This window comes from Leucoraja erinacea, chromosome 22 (assembly GCF_028641065.1).
Source record: "Leucoraja erinacea ecotype New England chromosome 22, Leri_hhj_1, whole genome shotgun sequence".
Classification (NCBI taxonomy): domain Eukaryota; kingdom Metazoa; phylum Chordata; class Chondrichthyes; order Rajiformes; family Rajidae; genus Leucoraja; species Leucoraja erinaceus.
The window spans coordinates 12744552-12772543 of NC_073398.1; the positions used below are offsets into that span (position 1 = coordinate 12744552).

Consider the following 27992-nt stretch of genomic DNA (forward strand, 5'->3'; position numbering starts at 1 on the left):
CAACCACACCAACAACAACACCAACCACAACAACAACAACCACCACAACAAACACAACTCCAACAACCACTCCAACCACCACACCATCAACAATCAGTTCAACTGTTTTAACAACATTAACAACCACCCCAACCACCACAACAACCAGTTCATCAACTGTTTCGACACCAACAACCACAACTACAGTAATATCAACAACTCCAACAACATGTCCCTGCAGTGTGAACAAAGAACATCAGGTATGTTTATGCAATGAGCTTTTTATTCTAGTAAACCTGGAGGAAGATGGTTGAACTGTCATCTTAACGTTTACTTGTGAATGATCATGCTTTAAATTTCTTCAGCTATTTCTATAAGCTATACATGAGAAGCTTTCTGTTTCTGATTCTGTTTATGTGATAAAAGCCTGCAACAGGCCAAGACCCCATTGAGTCCTGCACATTCGTCCTGGTGTTTTCTATTGTCTTGATTTGAAGGTTTATTTTCTCTTCCTGCAAATGGCATTTCTTTGCCTAATAACCCAAGTCTGGTCAAGTTGAGTTTATTTTCATACCCACAAGTATAATGAAATACAGGTACAATGAGCTCAACATCACAGGATTCATACAAACACACAAAAACAAATTGGACTTAAATTCTGCAGAAATGATACATAAACATTCTAAAAGACAGAAAGACTGTATGCAAAATACAAGACAATAGTGCAAAAAAACATAATTAGGGCTAATATACAAGTCAGTGGTAGTGTAAGAGGTAAACTACAGTGTTCTGGTAAGATTAGGGTTAAGCAGATTGATTCAAGTACATGATAGATGATGGTTGGTAGCTTTTTCCTGAACCTGGTGGTGTTGGACTTCATGCATCTATATCTCCCGCTTGATGTTGCAGTGAGAAGAAGGCCTGAACCCTGATAGTAGGGACCGTTGATGATAGATGCCATTTAAGGATGGCACTGGAGAGAGATGACTTTTAGCAGTCAGAATGCGGGAGTACACATATAATAACAGAATTATTTCGTAATTTTCCATCTGTATATTTAAATTCTTATTTGTTTTCTTTACTCTGTTTATGACCTCCCTCACCTACAAAATGTATTTTCATACACATTTTTAATTGGTCTTTAAAAATACTTGTTTTTGAGAAGAGATAATTGACTTCCTCATGAATTAACCTTTCATTAAAAAACCTCAACCAAGCTAAACTCAGTTTATTCATTTTAATGTAGAATAACTACACTGTGAGTTTTAATATTCAATTTGGTGACATTGATGACATCCACTTCCACCTACACCCCTTCCTCTGGCTTCACATTTCCCCCTCAACTCCCTTTATCTCACAGTTGTTTGTCATCTTCTCACATCCATCTATCAATTACCTTGTTTTGTTTCACCTCTAGATCTCTTCCAGCTTTCTTTCCCCTAATACAATCAGTCTGAAGAACAGTCTCAGGTAGACAAAAGTTCTGGAGAAACTCAGCAGGTGCGGCAGCATCTATTGGAGCGAAGGAAATAGGCAACATTTTGGGCTGAAACCCCTCTTCAGAAACTCGAAGTGAAATGTTGCCTATCCATGTTCTCCAGAGTTAATGCATAACTCGTTAAGTTACTCCAACATTTTGTGTCTTTTTTGGGAAGATTGCCCATCAAGACTTAGTCATAGAGCCATACAGCACAGAAACAGGCTCTGAACAAACAATACTGATATCTAGTGACTAGGGTAATATTGAGCTGAACTGACTGTTATCTCCTGGAAGCATGTCAAGAATGTCTATAGCTCTCTTTGGATCATGATTCCACCATCAAACATCATCGATGAGGTTGCCCTCCTCACCAAGAAGGAACCACTATCATCTGGAGCTTTTAACTTTGTAATGCCTCAGGCCTGCAAAGCCTACCTCTATGTTCACTCAAAATCCTCATGTAGACTGCATGGGCAGATTCGAAGCTACACCTTTATTTGGAGAATGCAAGTAGATTTCAAGGAGAAATTGCTCAATGTGGGGATGAGTTAGGCCAGACAAATAAGTCTGTTGATGGAGAGGAACAGGTGGCCTCTGATCTTGCTTCACAAAAAATATTTATTCTTATCATGATTCCAACATTTCTCCTCCGTCCTGTCCCTCCCATTTGTGTCCACGGCTCTCCAGAGGCCCTTCACTACTTCAATGGTTTCAAATTTCCTTGTAACTGCTGGATCATGGTCACCATAAACATGCATTCTCTCTACATCTGCCCTTCATGGCAAGTGGGTCTGAGGGACCTTGCTTCTTCCTTGAACAGAAGCTGGCATCGCTGAATAACATAGGACTCTGACAACATTAACTCTTTTCCAGACACACTTAATTTACTTGTGCACAAGGAGAGCAACACAGTCCCAAATACCACACTGCTCTGAATTCAACTTGATCAACGTCAACCTTTATACAGACAGTTAATCAATTGGAATCTTGGGTGCTACCTACTTTCTAATTGACATGTGGAATTAGCAATCTAAGTACATTCTGATAGTGTTAATAGCCAATACAAACTTAATATATTCTCATAAGTATTAGTAACCAATAGCCAATTATACTCTTCTCGGGGGAAGGGATGCTGTCTGGAGCAATGGGACTATCAAGGTCAGAATTCTACATTGCCTGGAGCAGAGAGTAACTCCCATGATATGTTGTATGGGTAGGAGAGGAAGACTGTAACATTGTTGTTCTGTGAAGCCTGAGATCAAGATCTTCTCATGGTCTTTGTGTTCACTGAAGCTTTACCAAGCTGCACACCATTTTAACTCTTGCTTGTACCACTCCTGTTCTTCTCTATCAATATACTGATTCGCCTTGCCTGAACATAGCCACATAGAACAATTTCCCTTCAAATACTGCCACCTTCTCCTTATAAAAGGTATGGGCTTTATCTGCCATGGGATACACAGAAACTCTTTGATTGAGCCTCACTACCCTCAACTCTTTCTTCAATACATTAGCGCTTCTTTAACTGATATAGTACTTGATTATTTCTTTGCTTTTGCTGCCAGTTTCCAGCTTTACATGGTCTATCTCTGATTCTACTCTTTTCTTTCTGAATCCCTTTGTCTTCATCTCAGGGGTCAGACAAGGCACAAACAATCATTACAAACTCACAGGCTCCTGTAGAGGGATATCTTCATAGTACTTCTTTCCATTCTGCCTCCAATAAGGACTTTTTTTCTCCCAAGTTCTTCTGTCTCAATTACATTTGGTGTGACTATGAGACTTTTTGTACTGGTGGGTCGGAAAAATGTCCCTTCTGCCTGAACTGAAACAGAGCAAGAACAGAAATCCCCTGAGTTCCTCTTGGACTTCACTCTGTACACCCACTGCTTCTGCATTCAATGGATCAGCCTTCCAAATTACCAACAGCTCCTACAAGAATTCACTACCAGAATCATATTCCCCTCCGCTCCCCTTTCAGCATTTTGAGGGAAGTAAATGTTGTTTCAAAACTGCCACTTCATGCATTTAGGACCATGTTTAGTGGACTATCAATTTCCTTTGTAGCAGCTGGAGCAAAGTTATCAATGTATGCAAATTTACACAATTACATTCACAAGTTCACGTAGAATTAGCCCACTTGGCCCATCAAGTCTATTCAATCATGGCTGATCTCTGCCTCCTAATCTCATTTTCCTGCCTTCTCCCCATAACCCTAGACACCCATTCTAATCAAGAACGTGTCTATCTTTGCCTTAAAAATATCCACGGACTAGGCCTCCACAGCCCTCTGTGGCAATGACTTCCACAGATTAACTACTCTATGACTAAAGAAATTTTCTCCTCACCTCCTTTCTAAAAGAGTGCCCTTCTGAGGCTTTGGTATACGGACGTGGCGTTGAAGGACGTGATGCCGAAGCCAAATAACCAAATATAAACGACGCCGAAAAGCCAAATAACCGAAAGTGTGAGATGCCTAAAAGCAGCTAACCGAACGTAAATGACGCCTAAAAGCCAACTCACCGAAAGAGCGGATTGCTGATAAGCCAAATAACCGAAATGGCGGGATGTCTGAAAGCCAACTAACCGAACGGACGCATCGTCGAATAGCCAAACAATGGACATGAAGTCGCCGGGGGGGCGGGACTTGTCAGCAATTGGTCCAGTCCTGCGCGTCCATCACATCACATCACATCACATGCAGCCCCCAGCCCCCACCACCCCCCCCCAGTTCCGCGGCCCATGCACGGAAGTTGGAAGAATTCTGCTTAATGGAAATAAAGACCCAAGGCAGCACAGCGCGGACACTTCCCGTTTCTCGGGCTTGCACGCTGACATTAACTCATGCCGATTCACACGTACTCGTATCACGGCGACGTCATGTCTGTTATTTGGCTTTTCGGCGATGCATCCGTTCGTTAGTTGGCTTTTAGACGTCCTGCCATTTCAGTTATTTGGCTTTTCGGTGATCCGCCCTTTCGGTGAGTTGGCTTTTTGGGTCGTTTACGTTCGGTTAGTTGGCTTTCAGGCGTCTCGTCCTTTCGGTTATTTGGCTTTTCGGCCTTGCGCCCTTTCGGTTATTTGGCTTCCAGTTCTTCGCTTCGGCATCCCGCCCTTTGGCGCTGGATCTGCACACGACGCTATGTCTTGTCCTAGACTCTCCCACCAGTGAAAACATCCTTTCCACATCCACTCTATCTATCTCTTTCAATATTCTGTAATTCTCCCTTTCTCCCTTTCAAGTTCTAGGTTAAATCTTATCATATTGTGGTCACTACCTCCTAGTGATTCCTCAAGTTCCCTTATTAAATCTGGTTCATTGCAGTGTATTGGCTATTAGCCGTTTATTGCCTACCTATACATGATATTGCATTGTGGAAAGTGTTCAGCCTTTTGGTAGTGTTATTATTTATTAGCTGTTATAGAGAGGTTAATGAGTATGTAAGTTCAGTGATCCTACCACTTCTGCTTGCCATGCGGGCCTCTTGATTGGGAGTGAATGTTGAGGTTTGTGCCATATTTTCACAACTTCTTGTGAAGTGGATGAAAAACCCAGAGATCAATGTAAAAGTTGGACTTTGAACACTGTGATATTTTCACTTGTTCTAAGACATTACTGAATTGGAATGTGCTGGATGCACATGGTTAATGAATGCACTTATTCAGTCATTGAGCTATACATCATGGAAATGGGCCCTTTGCCCCACCTTGTCCGTGCCGACCAAGTTGCCATACTGGGCTTCTTCCATTCGCCTTACTTTGGTCCCAAGCCCTTTAAAATCTTTCTATCCATATATGCTATTAATCCAAATGAAATTAATTAATTCTATAATTCTAGTGCACTGGAACATGGACTGAAGACTGTGCTATTAAACAATGTGACAATGGAATAACTACAATTGTAAAACAATGTGTGACGAAAAAACCTACATGTGCCAACAATTTAAAGCCCATTGAAGTAATAAATGAATGTGGCTGTGCAGACTGGGAATGTGGATGTTAGTATTATTTATTTTTCACTAATTACTAACACACAGTGAATTATTAATACATTAACATTCTCTGTTTTGTTTGCCTTTTCACAAAACAAACAAATGCTTACTCTTCCAGGTGAATGTGAAGTATATGGTGACCCACATTATAAAACCTTCAATCAGCTGTCCTATAATTTTTATGAGCCTTGTACTTACGTGCTTATGGAAGAACAGAATCCAAAATACAATTTACGTGTTCTAGTGGACAATTACTACTGCTTTTCTTTTTTGCCTTTTTCATGTCCAAAAGGCTTAATCATTTTTTATGGAAATGTTAATATCGTCATCACAACTCATAATGTCAATATGGTAAGTATTCTACTTGTTATTTGCAGTATTACTGCCCCAGATCTCTTTAGTTCAATTGAATTGGCAAGATCAGCATTGTTGCGCAGCTGTAGAGTTGCTCCCTTACAGCACCAGAGACCCTGATTCGATCCTGACTATGGGTGCTGTCTGTACGGAGTTTGTACATTCTTCCTTTGACTGCATGGGTTGTCTTTGGGTCCTCTGGTTTCCACCCATATTCCAAAGACGTGCAGGTTTGTAGATTAATCGGTCTTGGTTAATTGTTCCTAGTGTGTAGGATAGAACTAGTGTGCACGGGTGATCGTTGGTTATAGAGTCATAGAGTGATACAATGTGCAAACAGGCCCTTCAGCCCAACTCACCCACACTGCCAACAATCCCAGCTACAGTAGTCCCTCTTGCCTGCGCTTGGCCAATATCTCTCCAAACCTATCCTATCCATGTACCTGTCTAACTGTTTCTTAAATAATGGTGTAGTCCCAGACTCAACTACCTCCTTTGGCAGGTTGTTCCATACACCCACCACACTTTGTGGGGGAAAAAGTTATCTCTCGGTTTCTTAGTAAATCTTTTCCCCATCACCTTGATCCTATGTCCTCTGGTCCTCGATTCCCCAACACTGGGCAAAAGACTCTATAAGATCGACCCTCATCCTCCTGCGCTCCATGGAATAGAGACCCAGCTTACTTAACCTCTCCCTGAAGCTCACACCCTCTAGTCCTGGCAACATCCTTGTAGCAAAGAACTGCAGATGCTAGTTTAATCCTTTTTACAACCCTGTAAATATACATCATTGTAAATATTTATAATTGTAAATATTTTCTGAACCTTTTCAAGCTTGACAATATCTTTCCTATAACATGGTGCCCAGAACTGCACACAATATTCTAAATGCAGTCTCACCAACGTCTTATATAACAGCTTTTAACATGACCTCCCAACTTCTATGCTCAATACTCTGACTGATGAAGGCCAAAGAGCCAAAAGCCTTTTTGACCACCTTATCTACCTGTGACTCGACCTTCAAGGAACCATGCACATATATTCCTAGATCCATCTGCTCCTCAACACTACCCAGAGGCCTAACATTTACTGTGTAGGTCCTGCTCTTGTTTGACGTCCCAAAATGCAACACCTCGCACTTCTCTGGATTAAATTCTATCAACCATTCCTCCGCCCACCTGGCCAATCGATTCAGCTCCTGCTGCAATCTTTCACAACCATCTTCACTATCTGCAAAACCGCTGACTTTTATATCATCAGCAAACTTGCTAATCTGGCCCTGTATGTTCTCATCCAAATCATTGCTGTAGATGACAAGCAGTAACGGGACCAACACCAAACCCTAAGGTACACCACTAGTCACAGGCCTCCAGTCTGAGAAGCAAACTTCCACCATCACCCTCTGCTTCCTTCCATGGAGCCAATTTGCTATCCATTCAGCTATCTCTTCTTGGATCCCATGTGATCTAACCTTCCAGAGCAGCCTACCACGCGGAGTCTTGTTGAATGCCTTACTGAAGTCCATGTTCACAACATTTGCAGTTCTGCCCTCATCAACCTTTTTGGTCACGTCTTCAAAAAAATCAATCAGATTTGTGCGACACGACCTTCCACATACAAACCCATGCTGCCTATCCCTATTCAGCCTTTGCCCATCCAAATGCCTGTATAACCACGTGTGTGGACGGGATGTCGAAGGACCTGAAGCCAAAGCCAAGAAGTGGAAGCCTAGATACCGAAAGTACATCACGCCGAAAAGCCAAGATACCGAAACTACATACATCGCACCGAAAAGCCAAGATACCGAAAGTACATCACACCGAAAAGCCAAGAGACATCATGTCCGTTCGGCGGCTTTTCGACGTCATGTCCGTTCTGTGTCTTCTCTCTGCGGCGTGGTGCCTGTTTGGGTCCGTATCCTTTCAGCGTGATGCACTTTTGGCTTTGTGTCCTTTCGGCACGATGTACTGTCAGTATCTTGGCTTCGGCTTCTCGTACTTCGAAGTCCCATGCGGGTACCATATAACCAATCCCTCATAATACTCTCCAGTAACTAGCCAACTACAGATGTTAACTTCATCGGTTTATAGTTCCCAGCATTTTCCCTGCAGCCCTTATTGAAAACAGGTACAACATTTGCCACCCTCCAGTATTCCGGCACCTCTCCTGTGGTTTAACCAGGGCTCCCGCAATTTCCACTCTAGTTTCCCGCAATGTCCTCGGATATATCTGATCAAATCCTGGAGGTTTGTCTACCTTCAAACATGACAATACCTTCAGTACCTCTTCGACGGTAACCCTGACTGCTCTCAAGACACTTGCAGTGTGACTCAGTGGGCCAAAGGGCCTGTTTGCACATTGTATCTCCTAAACTAAGACAAATATTCTAATCTTTCTAGAAGGTGGTCACTGTCATTAATGGCATTGCATAACTATTTCTGAATTTGGTGCCTTTAGAATGGGTAAGAGAGAACACTGAACATATTTAAATAGATTTATTTTGGAGCACTATACATTTTTTAATTAATACTATGAACAGATAAAACACCTCCTGGTTACCAATATGCAATATTCATCAGGTTTTGTTGTTTTGCAGTTGATGGTTTAATGCAACTTTTTTTATAATTTTACAGTTGACAATTGATGGAATTCAACAAAAGGTTCCCTACATTACAAATGGAATATGGATAACTGAACTGCCCGATGGAGCTGTAAATATCTACTTCACTGATATTAAAACAACAATTGTTGCCTCCCGGTTTAATTTCAAGTTACGTGTGGCCGAACATTTCTTCTTGAATAATACCCAGGGACAGTGTGGTATGTGATTTTTTTTCATAATGTGTTTGATCATTTCCACTTTTCATAAATTAAAATTGCTGGTGTTTTAATGTTCTCTACACAGCATTTGCAAGAATTTATGTTCCTTTTATCTTTTAGGAACTTGTACAACATTTCAGGATGATGACTGCATTAGACCAGATGGAACAATAGAGGACACTGATTGCTGCCCCACAACAGCACGAGATTGGCTATATAATGACACTAACAAGCCATATTGTGTAGCAACTACTCCAGCATCTTGTTCTACGCCCACTACAGCTCCTCCCCCTCCCATTCCCGACAATTGCACGATATTATGCATGAAAATATTAGAAACGTATGTACGATTTTAAGCTATTAAGTTAATTTTCTACCTGTCTTCTATCTTCTTCTATACCTATCTTCTATACTATCTTCTATACTCCATACTATTACTAAAACTCTCATCTTATCCTCTTCCGGTTTGCGTTGTTTTAAAATTTTCACAAAAACGGTACCCTATACCGCTAGGATTTTTTGCCATCTTACTCACCACTCTCCTCTGCTTCAAGCGCACCAAGTTTTGTTCCGATCGGTGGAATATTACAATAGTTATGAAGGTTTAAAAAATCGTGAGATCAGCAGATTTGTCTTCTTGCCTCTCAGTCACCATGAAGGTAACGTCCCTTCCGAGAATCCGCTGTCAATCACCGGGGAAAGGAGAATAAAGCCCTGGAGGCGGGGCTGAGAGCAGAACAGGTTCTGATTGAGTCCACATCATGCAGATTGAGTCCACAAGCCGTGTTTATTGAGTCCACAAGCCATGCTGAGTGAGCCCACAAGAGGGGAAACCGCTGTGTGGAGTTGGAGAAGCCGCTGTGTGGAGTCGGGGAAACCGCTGTGTGTAGTCATGAGGTGCTGTGTGGTGCCGCGGCCGGTTTGCCGCTGAGTGGAGTCCCTCCCCCCCCCCCCCACACACCCCACCTCCCCCCCCCCTCCCTCCTCCCCCATCCCCCCCCCTTCCCCGCTCCCCCCCTCCTCCACACACACCCCCCTCCCCCCCCACAAACCCACACCTCCCCTTTACCTCTTCCCCCCTTCACCACTCCTACCCACCCCCCCCCACACCCTAACCCCCCCACCACCCCACCCCTCACACCACCCACCACCCCACAACACACCCTCCCCCCTCACACTCCCCCTCCCCTCCCCCCAACACCCCCCCCCCCACACAAACCCCCTCCACCACAGACGAGCACCAGGCCATTATCTCAAACATTATCATTGGCTTCATCACATCTGGCTCCCTGCCCTCCCAAGCCTCCAGCACCGCACGGCCCAATTTTAACTTCTCCCCAAAATCCACAAACCTGACTGTCCTGGCAGACCCATTGTTTCTGCTTGTTCTTGTCCCACCAAACTTATTTCCACATACATCAACTCCATCCTATCCACCCTGGTCAAATCCCTCCCAACCCATGTCCAAGACACCTCACACACTCTTCGTCTCCTCCATGACTTCCGTTTTCCAGGCCCCTACTCCCTCATCTTCACCATGGATGTCCAGTCACTCTACACCTCCATCCCCCACCAGGAGTGTCTCAAATCCCTCCGTTTCTTCCTCGACCGCAGAACCAACCAATCCCCATCTACTGATACTCCTCCGCCTAGCAGAGCTGGTCCTCACCCTCAACAACTTTTCCTTTGACTCCTCCCATTTGCTCCAAATCCAAGACGTAGCTATGGGCAAGCTCATGGGCCCCAGCTATGCCTGCCTCTTTGTACGGTAGGTCAAACAATCCTTGTTCGAGGCGTACCGTGGCCCTATCCCAGAACTCTACCTCCGCTACATTGACTACTGCATTGGTGCTACCTCCTGCACCCGTGCTGAACTCACTGACTTCATCTATTTCACCACTAACTTGCATCCGGCACTCAAATTCACCAGGATCATTTCCGACATCTCCCTACCGTTTCTAGACCTCACTATCTCCATCGCAGGTAACAGACTACTGATCGACATCTACTACAAACCCATTGACTCCTGGCTATCTGGACTACACTTCTTCTCATCCTGCTTCCTGTAAGGATTATCCCCTACTCTGAATTTCTCCGTCTACGCCGCATCTGCACCCAGGATGAGGTGTTCCAAACCAGGGCATTGGAGATGTTCTCATTCTTTAGGGATCGGGGGTTCCCCTCTTCGACTATAGATGAGGTGGTCACCAGATATATGTAACATGGTTACAAAATTTTGAGATTTAAAAAATCAAATCTGCAATTTATTTCATCAGATAAAGCATAACAAGAAATTTAATTTGACACCTAATTCACTTCCATATCTCAAGTATTTAAAACGTTTTCATACTAGGAAATTAGCATCTTGTTCCCTATTGATTTTCTATGGACATAACAAAAAAGCTGTGATCGTGGACAGTCAAAAGCCGATAACTTTCTTAAAAATGAAGAGAACTGAATGAAATTTTCAGTTATCATAGATTGAAGCATTCTGAAACAAATATAAAATAATCTTACTTGGATGACCTGAAATTAAAGCATATAATTAGTTAGTTACCCAATTGTAGCTAATTCCAAACTTCAATTACTAGATCTAAACATCTATCCATTTCTTAATAAATGATTAACATTTTTAAATAGCCTAAGTGTCCAAATAATATTCACAAATAATTCACAATAAAACATGATTTTAAAATCTCATTTACATTAATTTATAGGCCAAATGGAAGGAATTTAAGGTTCAATTGCTGTAAATTAATGTCCATTTAAATCAGCTTTCCAGTGGGATCCTGTGAATGCGCTGGTTTAGAACGTTCATATTGCGGTAGATTTGTACTCTCAAATGCCCAGAAAAATACTGCGGGATATAATGGGCCCCAAATTAGCTACTTGCAACATTAAAGAGATCTTAAGAAGCCCTTTTTAACGTAAAAATAAACAGCCTACCTTCCATTTTCCCCTGCATGAGATCTGACCCGTTGTCGGCGGTCGTGGGTTTAGATGTTAATTTTTAACCTACTATAACAAATAAATAAAGCCCTTAAAACTAATAGCTCAAGCGACGGAATCTTCCAGCGATTTTTCGTTAATAATTAACTAGGCTGAAAAACCTCGATTTGAACAGCCTAGGGAAAATCACGTTTTAAACCCGCCCCCCTCTAAATGGCGCCAAAAGCGCGCACACGGGCTGGGACAGATTTTCAGCGATCTTCAGGTACGTTTTGCAACATACCTAATATATGAGGTGCTCTATATCCCGTAGCTCCACCCTCACTCCCCATCCCCCCCCCCCCCCAACTCGGAACAAAGACAGTTCCCCTTGTCCTAACTTTCCACCCCACCAGCCGTCACATACAACAGATAATCCTCTGACATTTTCGCCACCGCCACCATGGGCCACATCTTCCCATCTCCTCATCTTTCGGTTCTCTGCAGAGACTGCTCCCTCCGTAACTCCCTGGTCAATATGTCCCTTCTCAACCAAACCACCCCCTCCACTGGTAATTTCCCTTGCAACCGCAGGAAATGCTGCACTTGTCGCTTTACCTCCACCCTTGACACCATCCAATGACCCAAGCAGTCTTTCTAGGTGAGGCATAGGTTCACCTGCACCTCCTCCAACCTCATCTATTGCATCCGCTGCTCTAGGTGTCAGCTGCTCTACATCGGTGAGACCAAGCTTGATGATCGCTACGCCCAGCATCTCCGCTCGGTTCACAGTAACCAATCCGATCTCCCGGTAGACCAGGACTTCAACTCCTCCTCCCATTCCGAATCTGACCTTTCTGTCCTGGGCCTCCTCCATGGCCATAGTTAGTCCCACCGCAAATTAGAGGAGCGGCACCTCATATTTCGCTTGGACAATTTACACCCCAGCGGTATGAACATTGACCTCTAATTTCAGGTAGTCCTTGCTTTCTCCCTGCTTCCCATTCCCTTCCCAGCTCTCCCACAACCTACTGTCTCCACCTCTTCCTTTCTTCCTTTCTTCTTCCCATCCCCCCCCCACCTCCACATCAGTATTAGAGAAAGATCTCGATCACCAAACCTGAAACGTCACTTTCCCATTCCCTCGCTCTCTAGATGCTGCCCCCCTCACATGCTGAGTTTCTCCAGCATGATTTTGTCTACCTCCAGCACTTTTCGAGGCAGCCTTTAACTTGTAAACAGAAGCAGGAATTCCCATTTTGAACAGTAATGAGAATATTCAAATCTGAAAATGCATTGTCAGCCTTACTGACTGGCTACCAAAACCAGTATGGACAAGCTTAACTGGCTGCACAGAAATTATTTTATTTCATTGCACACAGGGCTCTCACCCCAACCATTTTTTTACCAAATTCATTGTCCTCACAATCTGATTTTGTAAGGACTTTTGTTGCTTGGAACTCTCAATGAGAAATTGACATATTTCTGGAAACCAAATTCCCTCCGAAGGAACTAAGTGGGGCAAGGCCAGACTTTGCTCAATGGTCAGTGGCAGAGCATGTTCTGTGGAAGTCTACTTCAAATTCTTTACGATCGTCCAAAATATACCGGTGGTTTCCACTCTAACATCAATTTGATCTTGAATGTCAGAAGAATAATTTATTTCTCAATGGAATTAAGGCAGAAAGTCTTGTTTTAGCTTTATATTGATGGTACTTTTAAGTTACCAAATGTATAGTTTAAAATGTAAAATGACAGGAAAATATAACAAAGCATTTATTTTCATCTGTTTGTGATTTTCCCTACAGACCATTTGAAAACTGCACAAATAGCTTTCTTAATACTTATTATGAAAATTGTTTATTTGACTGTGCTACGACAAATTCTACAGAACTTACCTGTTCCATCATTCAAACTGCTGCTGACAATTGTGACAATGACACATGTGTTGACTGGAGATCCCCTACTGGTGAATGCAGTAAGTACTTTGAATGCAGGAAACCACCTAATTGCACTTTGTAACACAGTTCTTATACTGTAAGTGTTTTAATTTGTTGACTTTGATTCAACGTATATCATCAATTTTAAATGGGCAGATAATAGGCTAACTTTGGGTATCAAGCAGAAGTAGGGAAGGGGTAGAATGCTGCCATAGACATCTGGAATATTTTACTACCATGGCTCAATCTGTGTGCAACAGAAGATCTGCCCAAATTAAGTACAAAGTGGCAACTGGCCAGCATCTGAGTAAAGTTCAGGTGGCCAGAGGATGCACGTTGGGAAGGCATGCCGACAAGTGGGCCATTTACAGGGACAGGTTTGGGAATATCTTGAGGATGATAAATGATTGTTCAGGACAGGAAATGTAGGGATATAGATTATCTACAGGCAAGGAAGAATTGGTTTTGGCATCATGTTCGGTGCAGACATCGTGGGCCGGGTGGGCCAGTTCCTGTGCTGTCCTGTTCTATGTTCTAAAAAGACTGGGTAATCAAATTTTTTAGCTGGACTGTCTTCCTCAATGTGCAAGTAGTTTATAGTTTCATGTGGCTTTCTGGGCATGTCCTTTCCATCCAATTTGAAAAGTTCTTCCCTCTGTTTAGTTAATCTTCTTCCAACATCACATTGTGTTGTTTAATTACAAATTGAATAAAGATTATGATCTTTTAATGCTGCCAGATTGTGGATAGTACCATGCACCTTATCTTATGGTTAAGGGCCTGTCCCACTGTAAGAGTTCTCCCGAGGTTCCCCTGATTCGAACTTGGTGAATTACGGTAATAGCCGTTCGTAGGTACTCGGGGCTCTTGTGGACATTTTTCACAGTGCTGAAAAAACTTCACGAGTTACCGCGTTTCCCGAGAAACTGCCGTTAACATTATGAGCCACTACGAGACATCCACGTGCTCGGACGTAGCCGCTACGTACATTCTACGTGCTTACCACGAGTTTGATTATTTTTAAACTCAGGAGAGCTCTTGAATTACCTCGTACAGTGGGACAAGCCCTTTAAGGTGAGTGAGAGCCACCAAAAGCCAGAAAAGGTTTACCTCTTGACTGTTGCCAACAACTATCTATTTAGTTTCTAATGATCCATGCTGTTTCTTTTTTTCTAAGCATTATTCATAAAATTGGCCAAATATGGCATGTATGCTACTCTCTATTTGCTTCTCTGCCCACCCTGGCATCAGGAGTCACTTTTTTATTCTCCTCTGTCTCTCTGCCATTCTCTGGATCAAGATTCATCTCCATGATGATGATATAGTTTGTCAGCGTGGGCACTTACAAGCACAGCATGATAGGAACTTTTTAAGGGAACTGGTTTCTTTGCTATTTAGCTCCACTTCAACACCAGGCAAGAAGAGAAAGTGTGGTAAAATTACATGACCAAGCAATATGAATAGGTTTAATTGTAACATTTGGAATTCCAATGTAGGGATTTGCATTCATATTTGTATCAAAATATTGGCATTGTTGCCTTCAACCCTTTTACAATTATTGCTTGATTTTTTTTTTCTCTTCTTATAGTTATTGTGAAATCTTAATTAATGTTATACATTTTAAACCAGATTCTTTGTTTCTTTAGAAATGAATTGTACAGAAAACCTTATTTATAAGGCATGTGCCACTCAACTTGACGATTACTGTGAGGACAAGTAAGTATTGGGGCAATTTTGATTTAGTTTCAGTTTAATTAGTTGTTGGAGAATGCAAGGAATGCCAGACTCTGGAATCTTGAGCAAAGCACAAAGTGTTGGGGGAACTCAGCAGGTTAAGCAGCATATGTGGAAGGAGTGCTCTAACTCCCATCCCCAAATGGAACTAGAATAGATTTGCCTTGATCCTCACTTTTCACCGCATCAGGCACCTACATATCATTCACTGACATGAATTTCCGCCACCTTTCAATGTGATCTCACCATGTGTCACATCTTCTCTTCCAACACTTGCTGCTTTCTATTGAGACCACTCCCACTGCAATTCTTTGGGTGGCTCATCTCTTCCTACCCAAACTGACCCCTCATCAGTAACTATCCACAACCACTGCAGATGATGCAGCTGTCGGGGTAGTGAGTAAAGAAGTTGGGATGTTATGTTGTAGCTGTACAAGAGATTGGTGAGACCACACTTTGAATATTCACATTCAGTTTTGATCACCAAGGAAAGATGGCATTAAGCCTCAAAGCATGTAGAAACGATTTGTGAGCAGGTTGCCATGATTTGAAGGTCAGTTATAGTGAGAAGTTGTGCTGGTTAGAACTTTATTCCCTGGAGCGCAGGAGACCGAGAGCTGATCTTATCAGAGATGTATAAAACCATGCATAGATAGGGTGCATACACATACGGTTGGGAAATCAAGAGCTAGAGAGAATAGGTTTATGCTCTTTCCCAGAGTATAGAAGTTGGGAGGTCATGTTGCAGTTATAAATTATGTTTTGCGTTCAGTTTTGGTCACTGTGTTATAGGAAAGATGTTGTCAAACTGGAATGGGTGCAGAGAACATGTGCAAGGATGCTCCCATTAGAGTGGCATCACAATTAGATAGGGTGGTATACTTCAAAACTCACGTCCACCATAAGTCCAGCATCCACCACTAATTTGCCAAAGGTTCAATAACAGCAAGATGTGGTCTACTAGACAGGAGATACTGGTGCTGTTTCCTATGGTCAGCCTATACATTAGTGCAGGTATGCCAAGAGTTAATTTGTGGAGGCTGTTAGCTAGCTACAAGTTGTCATGGAGTCATACAGCACGGAAATAGGCCCTACTGCTCAAATTGCCGGTGCCGACCAAGATGCCCTGTCTACACTGGCACCACCTGCTCGCGTTTAGCCTATATCCCTCTAAACCTATACATGTACCTGTCCAAATGTCTTTTAAGTATTGCTTTAGAACCTGGCTTAACTTTTCTGACAGCTCGTTCCATATACCCACCACCCGCTGTGTGAAAATGTTACCCGTCGCACTGTATATCTATATCCCATGGCTCTTGATTCCACTACCCTGGGTAAAAGACTCTGTGCATCAGGGACGTGCGGTCAGGGGAGGCAGAGCCTCACCTGTCATACTCCCAATAAAAATAGCTGTTAAGAAAAGTAAATAAAAATAACAATAAAATAAAATAAATATGAAGAATTTTCCACTGATCTGTGTTGTTAATGTAATTTCTATATCAATCCAATCATTTTTTATAGTCAAAATCGCCAAATTTTTGCAGCTCCGCTGCAAATGCAGAGACAGATGACAGGTGAGGCAGCGTGAGTTGAGCCTCCCCTCTGATTGCGCAACCCCTCAGAAACTGAATGGAGTGCGGGCAATAAGCGTGTGCCTGTTACTATCCCTATGTATGTCACCAAAGTAATGAGTGTAAACCTCTTCATTACATATCCTCACCTTCCATAGACCAGGTAACTTATTTCACATATAAAGATATTAAATTTGTGGTTGCTGGTCTCACATAAAACTGCAATGAAAAAGCACCAGGGGAGGCAGCGATCACATCTGTCTCACAAGGGGGCGTATCTTGAGCCCAGTGGAGGGAGAGTGAGCGTTAATTACTTAGACTCCGGAGGCCTCAATTGGCCCCAACCACGGGTGAACACAGAGGAGTGGACTGAACTTTTATTGCCTTCCCTCACAGTGGGAAACACTGATTCCGCTGTGTGGGGATGTTCATGTTGAATTCTATCGTGTGTTGTGTTCTTTTTATTTGTATGGCTGTATGGCAACCCAAATCTCGCTGTACCAATTGTTACAGTGACAAAAATGTAAACTTGAACTTGAACATCCCAACTTCTCTCCTCAATACCCTTACTGATGAAGATCAATGTTCTGAAAATCTTCTTAACCACCCTATCTATCTGTGACACCACTTTCAAGGAACTATGCACCTGCACTCCTTGATCCCTCTTCTGTACAACACTCCCTGGGGCCCTACTGTTCACTGGAAGAGTCCAAGTAAGAGTCCAGAGACTTTAAGTGAATTTGCCTTTCTAATTTAATTGTGATTGAGAAAGAATTGCACCATGGAATTTTTGGTGGGCAATCTTTGGGAAATCTCGGGGTCTCACTGATGGAAAGTGAGATGCAGCATTTCCAGCTATGTGATCCAGAGCTGCTCTATATGTGCATTATTTCCTCTTCCACTGAACCCATTATTCTGAGTTGGTGCAAGAGGATCCCTGAAGCCATTCTTCTGGTACAATTGCTGACATTACAGGCTAGAAAACGATGTGACAATAAATACCTTCTCTTATAAGATGGTAACTGCATTCTAATTTTCAGTTCAGTGATGACGGGGGAAAATCTACTTAATTATCATGAAGGCTGTTTCTGCCCAGCTGGAATGATGAAATCTGAAGACAAGACAAAATGTGTTTCAACATGTAAGTTTGGAGTGAATAATACACAATTTTGATCATTGTATCAATTAAAATAACAGAACTCATGAACCTTTTTCTTTAAAAAAAACAGGTTGCCTGGATATTAATGGAACCCGAAGAGAGGTAGGATTTTGAAATTTCCTTTGTGCAAAATATGTTTTATAAGCACAATTAAACAATTTGTTTTTCACTCCAACTTTCTTCCCAGCAAAAAGGTGTTGTAACATTTTAATGATCAGATAGAACAGAACAATATAACGAACGAACAGGCCCTTTGACCCACAATGTATGTGCCGAACACAATGCCTAGTTAAACTAATCTCATCTGCCAAAACATGATCCACATCCCTCCATTCCCTGCACTTCCATGTACTTTATTGTTTAAACACCACTGTCTGCCTGCACCACCACCACCCCTGGCAATACATTTCAGGCCCTCACAAAAAAAACCTGCCCTGCACATCTACATTAAACTTCTACTGTTAGACATTTCCATTCTGGGGGAAAGTTTTTGACGATCTAACCCCTCAGGATTTTATTTCATATCTCCCCTCAATTTCCGACATTCCAGAAAAAAAACAATAAAAGTCTATCCAACCTCTCACTGTCGCTGAAACCCTCTAATCCAGGCAACATTCTGACAAACCACTTGTACACCCTTCTCAAATCCTCCACATCCTTCCTGTAATGGGGCGACCAGAGCTGCATGAAATACTTCAAATGCAGCCTGATTAAAATCCTATAGATGTGCATTATGACTTCCTGACTGTTATGTTCAATGGCACTAGCAATGAAGGCAAGCATACCATATGCCACGTTAACGACCTGTACTGCCACCTTTGGTGAGCTGTGAACTTGGACTCCAAAATCCCTCTGCACATCAATACCGTTAATGGTCATACCATTGACTGTAGACTCTTTCCTTGCATTCACCTCTCAAAGTGCAACGCCTTGCACTTGATTGGGTTAATCTCCATCTACCATTTCTCTGCATTTTGCAGCCGATCGATAACCTTCTGCATCTGCATTCCTCACTGTTTCCAAGTTTTCCAATTTTGATGTCGTCAGCAAACTTACTCACCAGCCCATCTACATTTACATCTAGGTAATTTAAAAATACCACAAACTGCATAGGTCCTACCACAGGTCCCTGTGGTACGCCACTGGTCACAGACCTCTAGCCGAATATATACACCGCAACGCTCTGTCTTCTATGAATAAGCCAGTTCTGAATCTATACAACTAAATCAATATGAATCTCATACATCTTAATCCTATAAATAAGCCTACCATGAGGGACCTTTATGAACCACCCTACCTTCATCAATCTCCTTTGTCACCTCCTCAAAACACTCAATCATTAGTGAGAGTCGAGCGGCCATGCTCGCTGTCCCTAATTAGCCCATTCTCTTCCAAATGGGAATAAATCCTATCTCAAAGTATTCTCTCCAATTGGTTCCCTATCACTGACGTGAAGCTCTCTGGCCTACACTTCTCTGGATAATCTCTGCTTCCTTTCTTAAGCAAAGGAATGACACTGGCCACTTTCCAGTCCTCTAACACCATGTGTGTCGCTAGAGAGGAAGCAAAGATCCTCCTCAAGGCCCCCACAATCTCCTCTTTGACACCCCACAATGACTCTGGGATAGATCCCATCAGGCCCTTGGGACTTGTCCACCTTAATGTTCCCCAAGAACCTTAGCACTAGCTCTTTCTCAAGCTAAACTGCCCCAGTATATTTGTATTATACACACTGATCTTACTGTCCTCCAAGACTATTTCTCGATGAATGCAGATGCAAAGTACCTCACTTATATTTTCCTACAAGCATTGATCCTCTCTTTTATCTTTGAGTGATCCTACCTTCTCCCTGGTCCCCCTCATATTTTTAGCAAACGTGTAAAATGCCTTCAGACTTTTCTTAATCTACCTCGCCAGTGACCCCTTTTGGCCCTTTTAATTGCCTGCTTGATTTTTTCCTACTGTCTTTACATTCCTCATAAGCCCCATCTGATACCACCTTATTAAACTTGACATACTCTTCCATTTTCTTCCTGTCTAAGTTTACAACTTCCTTGGTCACTCACGGTTCCCTTACTGTGCCATCCTTATCCCTCCTCCTTACTGGAGCACGCTGATCTTCAAATGACTCCCATGTGTCCTCTGTGAACTTACTCAATAACCAGCTGAGACCAAGCAAACCAAACATGACCCTGGACATTTTTTTAGCACGATTTTATTTCAACCTTTCATCTTTCTACTCTTCATACTATTCGGCCACCCACATTTTATTTCCAGTGGCAAGAGCAATGCATGTCCCATTGGAATGAATTTTGTGAAATCTTAGGCACATAGTTAACAAATATATTTGTGCTTAATCATAATGTTAATTGTGGAGTTCCTGACACTGCCTATTTAATTCAGAATTGTTTACATCAATTGCTTGTAGTTTTTCTTTGTGAAGCCAGTTTAATGTACTTAATTTGCTTCTTTCTTTCCTAGATAAATGATAAATGGCAGGATCAGAACAATGCTTGTACTTCTTACAAATGTACTAAAAATGGAGTCATAACACGCACACAGACTTGTGCTGCTCAAGATGATTGCATAGAGGTTTGTATAACAAATAAGTTGCCAGATACATTTTGTTTTAGTATTGACGACCTTAACGTTAATGATGTGGTTTAGATGAAAGATGGAATTGCTTAATTGAAATTAACAATTATTATAAAATGAATAATTTGATGAAAAGTCATTAAATTTAAAATATAAAATATCACAAGAATACACAATAAAAGGAACACATATGACTTTTTCATTTTTTCACATCAAAATAGTAATATGTTTAAGGTTTCAAGGTTTCATGGTCAGTTCTGTCTCCTTCAATTTGTTTCTCACATCTCCCTTCCCTTCCCCTTTTACTCTTTTGAAGGTACTATTTACTTTGTGACTCCTTGTTCTGCTCTTCCATCTCCACCAACTATTTCCTTTCAAACTATTCCCTCTTACACCACCTGACTGTTCAATGTAGCCAGAGGAGATGCAACACTTGGTCTTTCACCTGTTATCTTCCAGTATCTGTAGCGGCAGATTTTTCAGATCTTTCAGGAAATTAACTCCCTAGCCACTAATTGGACGAGAGGGGATAAGGGGAATATCTTCGGTACGCATGCAAGCTGCCTCAGAGACTTTCAGAGCTTCTACTTTCATAAAGCTTCAGCACACAGTCTTTCAATGAATATTTTCTTTATTGTAGATATAAAACAGTAAGATACATCCAAGGTTTTCCGACTTGTTCCAGCAATCTTCTTCGAACTCCAGCGCATTGCTTCAGATACTAGAAAACTCCTCGTGTCTTCTTCTTCACATGAGGCTTGACATGCTTGACCTGTGGCTCGACATGGTCGAAGGATAAACCTTCTCCCTCTCCTGTCCAAAACGAATTCTCAACTAAACTAACACCCAAGCAGTTAAGCTGCATAAACACGCCCCAAGACACGTCATAAAATCCCACCCACATTATAACGGGCTGGCTAAAATTTAAAGGAACATGCCATCCACAATGACATGCAAAATAGGCCAAATGGCCACTACAGTATCTATCTACCTAAACATTTCTTCCAGCTGAAGCAACAATTCAAAGCTGCATTTGGTGCTTTTTACAATTGATCTCCTTTATATCGGAGGATGGAAACAAAGATGTGTGTCGTCTTTGCAGAAGGATTGTTTTCAGTCTGGAGGGGCTACCCTGTTGGCTGCCACTTTAAGTTACTATCAGACTCTTATTTCAATCTAACTATTTGGGCCTCCTGCACTGTTGTAGTGAGATTCAACAGAGCTGGAGGAACAATACCACAATCTCAATTTTGGACACATTGCATTCCTCCAGACTCAATATTGAATTCTACAATTTAAGTAACCCATTTTCTCTGACTATATGAGAATTGGCCAGGTCCTCCATTTATAATTGTAATTCCATTAAGTTTCTCCATTAACACATCTTGACACTGCTGGGTTTCCATTACAGTGTTTGCACTTAGCAGCTTTTACATTAATTTGTATGTGTTCTCACCCTTTATCACTCATTTCACACACTGTATTAATGAATGACCATGTTCTCTTCCAGTAACCATCCTTGATAGCCCACTGACCATTTGACTTTATTTACAATTTATTCCCATTCGACACTGGTCTCACCCTATCACAGGCATTTCTTTTGTCCTTTCCAAAGGATACCTTTTGCTGTCAATCCAACACCTTCCCTGAGGCTTAATACTATGGCTGTTTCCTCCCATTCCCAATATTGACAAGGTATATTCAACAGAAATGTTAGCTCTGTTTCTCCTTCCACCGATGCAGTCTGACGTGATTAATGTTTCCAGCATATTCTGTTTATATTCCAGATTGTTAAAAACCGTAGATTTTTTTAAAATTTCTGCTCATGACTCCAGTGATTCTTTTGCAATAATTTTAAATCTATATCCTCTGGTCTTGATCTTTCCATAAATGGATATAGTCCGTCTGTTTAGACACTTCATTTTGAATGCCTCTAATAAGGCCTCCCAACACCCTCTGCTTTCAAACACCCAATCTTGGCAAGTAATGGAAGTTCTTCATACTCAAACACAAACTAATGAATTTTCTCCGCACATTCTCCAGGTTAGGTGAAATGACCTTGCTCTTTCTGTTAAATGAACCCCAGTGTCCTTTCTTAATGTAACCACTTTTAAATATTGTAAAATATAAAACAGTGAACGCTAAACATTGTAGATATTCCTCTGACATAAAGCAGGGAATAAAAATCTTAAACTCTTAAACATGAACTTTCTATGTTCTGCTTCCCTTCCTTTTCATTCCTGGGTTGAAGGGCCTGTTTACATGCTGTATCTCTGAACTAAATTAAAACTAAACAATGTATGCCTGGATCATGCACAGTATTAAATCTGACTGTTAAATCTATTTGTTCAGTCTGACAGAAAATGGGATGATGAACACTGCTGCTACACTTGTGTCACTCAAGGTAAATGTTTATTTTTTAATAAATGCTTTAATTTTATATAACATTGCAAATGATTGTTGTGAATTATCAGCCACATTCAATATTCCTAACTAGGTCTAATTGTGAATCAATTCACATCGCAGAATGTTTCCTCAGTGACAGTTGATTATTCATTTATGCTGGACATCATTTGGGTCTGTCTTAATATCTATATTTTTAGTAACATTACTAATTGTTATCTGAACATGTTGCTAGGTTACTACAATGTTTCAAAAATATTTTAACATTTGAACAAAACAATCTATTAATTATGTAATAATGGTTGCTGACCTTAAATTATTACCAATTACACTTAATAAACAAATCATTATCAGAGATACGTGATTTGCTGGATTCTAATGATATGCTTTCCCACACTCAGAACATTTCAGTGGGTAATTCTATGTATTAAATTGTTCAATATGGGTGTTATTTCAAGGGCCCGTCCCACTTGGCGATTTTTTTTCAGCGACTGCCGGCATCATTGACTGATATATCAGGTTACTGAAAAAGTCATGGCGTGATGCGGAATGATGCGGCGGTGACATGGCGTGGTGATGTATTGACGAGCGAAGTTTCCTCAAGTGTCGCAATATTTTATTGTCACCGCTGGATTTTGAAATGTTCCCTGTTTCAGCAACCCTGATACATTAGTCAATGACGCCAATTGGGACAGCCCCTTAAAACTTTAACAATTATCACCAAGTTACATTCACTTTTCACATCGAAGGATAAAATAAAATGTCCTTGATGTATAAACCTCTTTTCCTACACATCCCTTGGCAGTTCTTAGGATGATTCAATTAAGAAAACAGCCATAGAAGTGCTTTTGCTATTTTGTAATTGTTGTCAAATGAAGCCACGGCCATTTAATGTCCAGTAAACATCATCTGTTTTGACATGTTGTTATGGAATTTTGTTCTGGTTAAAAGTTGATCAAGCACTAAGTTAACTTCCCTGCACTTTAAGTAGCGCCAGAAGATTTTTAACAACTACTAGACTAAGTGGGACCTGTTGGGTCCCCGCTTCACAGGGGTGGGTTAGTCCCCCAATGCAATATTCCACCTCTCCACCAATTCCAATATTGCTGGCCAGTGGGCGGGCTTTCTTGAGCGCTGGCATGGTGTTGTGGGCCGAAGGGACTGGTTTTCAGTGGGCTAATATGGACATTGTGGGCCGAATGGATTCTTGGGCTGGCAGCTCAGTCATTGAGACCTTAAAATCAATATACAGTGCAGACAGTAAGTGGTCAAGATGAGACTTTTAATTATATAGATCAGCGTCAATTCCAAAATTAGTTTGGATTGTCAGTTTAACATTTGAGGCTATGACCTCATAACATAAATATCTATCAAATTCAGCATGAGGTTCCATAATTATCAGATGTTGGAGTTGGATAAATTTGGAAAATACCACACTTGTTTATTGGGCAGTATTCTGAGCAAGAGTAGAGGGTCATTATAGGAGCAAAATATTAGGGGTATAAGACTATACCTCTCCCTTCTCTTTCAGCTCTGTTATATTGCAGGTTGGGCATGCCCAACCTTAACACTAACAATTCCTACCTCAAAACAAATAAATCCCCTTGAGTAATGGCTGAATCATGTGGATATTTTCAGTTTTCATTTTCAATAGCAGAATTGTAAAATATATTTTTCCCTGATTCTTATGTTTCACCAGCAGGTATTTCACAGTATTAGTTTTCATGTAACCAAGAACATTTTGGGGGAAAACTGCAAATGGCTACGAATAGCCAAGTGTAAATGGATTTTCCAAAATTAGAAATCACCTGATGATTGAACTATGTTCACCGTGATGCAAGTCACAAAAATATTGTTTATTCAATTACAGATGAGGTTTACAATTGTTCAATTATTTATTTCAATAGGCTTGTGCAAGCGGAAAATCAAAATGACCAATGTCATAAAAGAAGTCCAGAATACAAACTGTACAGCAAACATTGAACTGTACGTGTGTGAAGGGAATTGTCCCAGCTCAGTTTAGTAAGTATTAAGTAACAATAAATAAAATTTAGTAAGTATTACTTCTCACTCGAATCATTAAGTACTGTTTCATATGAGAGATTAAATAATTACGGACACTGAAACAATAACCAGAGTAATACTTACCACATTAACAAATCTATTCTACTTGAGAGATATATGGTAAATATAAAATTAACTTTGCTCACTTGCATGTGATATTTTTGTTATTCCCTTTATATTCCATATATTCTCTGCCAAGGTGGAGAGTACATGTTTAGTACTTTGTCCATGAAGACAGAATGGAGATAATGAACACAACAAAGCTGATGCAGTTTACTTTTGTGGCTTTCATGGTCATCTCATCAGGATGATTTTTTTGTTCTAAAGATTTGACTAAAATAGAGTCTCAAGTTGTAATGCTGGCTTCCCCTTCATTTAACACAAGCACCTGGTGAAGTGGCAAATTGCCTACCAGGAATAGCGGCTCAAAATTTAATTGAGATTTGACACACCGATGTATTGATCATCAAAAGGGCTGCATTTGTAGTCGGTGTTTCAATTAACCCTTAACAGTAATCAGCTTAATTGGTTTAAGCAAGCCATTGCAGAGGGTTCTGGGGGAGTGTTGTAGAGTAGGGATCTAGGAGTGCAGGCACATAGTTCCTTGAAATTAGTCACAGGTAAATAGGGTGGTAAAAAGGCCTTTTTGCACATTGATCTTCATTAGTCAGAGTATTGAGTATAGAAGTTGGGAGTATAGAAGCTAGGGGTAAGATCTGACTGCACCTCCCCGAGACGGCAGAGATGGGTGGAGAAGGAGCTGATCGGGTATGAAGGGTAGGATGTTGGAGAGTAAAACTCATTGTGCAATGGCCCCCAGTGGGACCACTGGCAGGAATATCCCACCCGCCCATGATCCATTTACTCAGGGCCTGGGACACTGCCTACTTAGTCTTCAGGAAGATCGCAGTAATTCCTGACATCTTGGAGGCTTCGACAATGGCCAAAGGGCCAACAACTCCATCCATTGCCTTCACACAGCCATCAACACTCATGTTAGGAAGCACATAATTTTTCACACTGCTCCTACAGGTTAATATTCTGAAAGGTGACTGGGGTACAGGAATGGTGAAGTTGCAGCTCGGTTGAGCACCCAGGCATCATTGGTTCAACATTATAAAGTCAATAACATTGTTACAATAGCACTGCAGACAGTACCAAGCACTTTGCTGTGGAACAGAGCACAGGAAAAGCAATGGGAGTACAGTCCAGCAATGCAAGGAGTGCACCATGTCATGGTGTGTCTACGACCCATCCCCAGCTCGGGAGAGGCCCTCGGGAAAGTCTAAAACACTGATGAATCTTCCAACACCCAGCTGACTATGGCAAAACACAACTGCGTGGGGAGGGAATTCACCGAAGGTAACAACAAAAATCCATCCTCATCAGCTCTCGCCTCTGTTGAACCTTCCTGAGCCACCTCCAGAGAAAGTCACAATCCTACCAAATAAGAAATTTCCTGAGGGGACAGGCACCCGACCCCACTGCACACTTGCAATAAATCTGTCCTACATGCAGCTCCGACCTTTAGTTTTTTTGCAGTGCAGTGAGAAAACCTCTCTCTGCAACTGGCCACACTTGAAGGATCATGTGCAGTCATGGTCACCTAGAGAAAGGAAAGATGTTAGTAAGTTGAAAAGGATGCAAAAAAAGATTCACCAAAATGTTACCTGGGCTAGTGGGCTTGAGTTCTAGGCAGAGATTGATAGGCTAGGTTTTTTTTCTTTGGAGCATGGAAGATTGTGGGATGACTTTATTGTGGTGTACAAGATCGTCAGGGGTATGAATGAAGTGAAAGCTCACAGTTTTTTCCCCGCAGGGTAGTGGATTCTAGAACTAGAGGACATTTCTGGTCCATTTCTAGAATGAGCTGACAGAGTGGATACAATTATGACTTTTAAAGGCATTTGGACAGATATACAAACAGGAATGATTTGGTGGCCTGTGGGCCAAATGCAAACAAATGTGACTAGTTCAGTATGCCAACTTGGTCAACATGGACAAGGTGGGCCAAAGGCCCTATTTCTGTGCTATACAGCACTACAACTCCACAGGCTAAGGTAGTAGTGGACTCCTCTCCACTCCTTGTATCTGTGACTTATCCTAGATTTTTGACCCATTCTGAAACATTGCTTTGTACAACAGTGAAAGGATACCATACAGTCAGTGTAAGTATATGCCTGCTTAAAATATAGTCTACAAAAATTGCTTGTTATTAACACTTGATTGCTAGACCAGCAGGAGGATGTTTATAGGCTTCCAAGCACAACTAAATCATGATATTTATCAATGAGTTGCAATCTACATCTACCGCTAAGTATCTATTTCCATCATTTTATTTTAATCTCTTTCAATCGCTGTGTTGATTTATACACAGTTGTATTTGAATTGTGGTATGATGTTCTTTAACTCATTGCATCATTCATTCAAATATGAAATTCTCTTGAACATTTCAGATAGAATTTTACCATAAAGAAAAATTTTACATTATCGCAATTATATGATCCAAAACTATGCTATTGTTCTTACATTTACAACTCTCATCTTATTTTCCAGCTATGATACCCAGACACACAGAACTGAACGTAAATGTGAGTGCTGTCAAGAAATGGGGACCGAAGATAGGATAGTGAAACTTACTTGCCAAGATGGTAGAGAAAACGAAGTGTACACCTACCCTCACTTCACATCCTGTCGCTGTAAGAAGGAGGTCTGCCCTGGGGCTTCTACTGAAAAGCCATATACTGAGATTTTCTTCTAGATGATAAAGCATGATATTAAATCCAATCTGTTACTAGTTTGGAAAAAGATATAATTCATTACATTGAGCCAATGATAGGTCATTTAGAAAGAATTCTAGTTGGCCGTCACATAATTCGGCATCATTATTACTTTGATCAATAAACTGCTTACTTGTTTTCAATTTCAAAAGCATATTAATAAATAACTGCAAGCATGTTACATTTCCATGGT

General features: G+C 41.4%; 1 protein-coding gene across 1 annotated transcript; it reads left to right on the forward strand.

Moving 5' to 3' along the window:
- Nucleotides 1-27992, forward strand: LOC129708003 (mucin-2-like). The gene is made up of 13 exons (XM_055653560.1): nt 1-239; nt 5298-5457; nt 5570-5802; nt 8439-8625; nt 8746-8965; nt 13362-13531; nt 15140-15209; nt 17839-17939; nt 18028-18059; nt 20439-20549; nt 22905-22956; nt 24863-24977; nt 27576-27992. The coding sequence occupies exons 3-13, from the start codon at nt 5656-5658 to the stop codon at nt 27778-27780; spliced, it is 1410 nt and encodes a 469-aa protein (XP_055509535.1). The 5' UTR covers nt 1-239; nt 5298-5457; nt 5570-5655; the 3' UTR covers nt 27781-27992.

Bases quoted from the DNA above. Each gene is read 5' to 3' on its own strand.
- LOC129708003 (XM_055653560.1), top strand. From the start codon at position 5,656: ATGGAAGAACAGAATCCAAAATACAATTTACGTGTTCTAGTGGACAAT. The intron at 5,803-8,438 runs GTAAGTATTCTA...ATAATTTTACAG, and splicing joins CAACTCATAATGTCAATATG to TTGACAATTGATGGAATTCA. The intron at 18,060-20,438 runs GTAGGATTTTGA...TTTCTTTCCTAG, and splicing joins TTAATGGAACCCGAAGAGAG to ATAAATGATAAATGGCAGGA.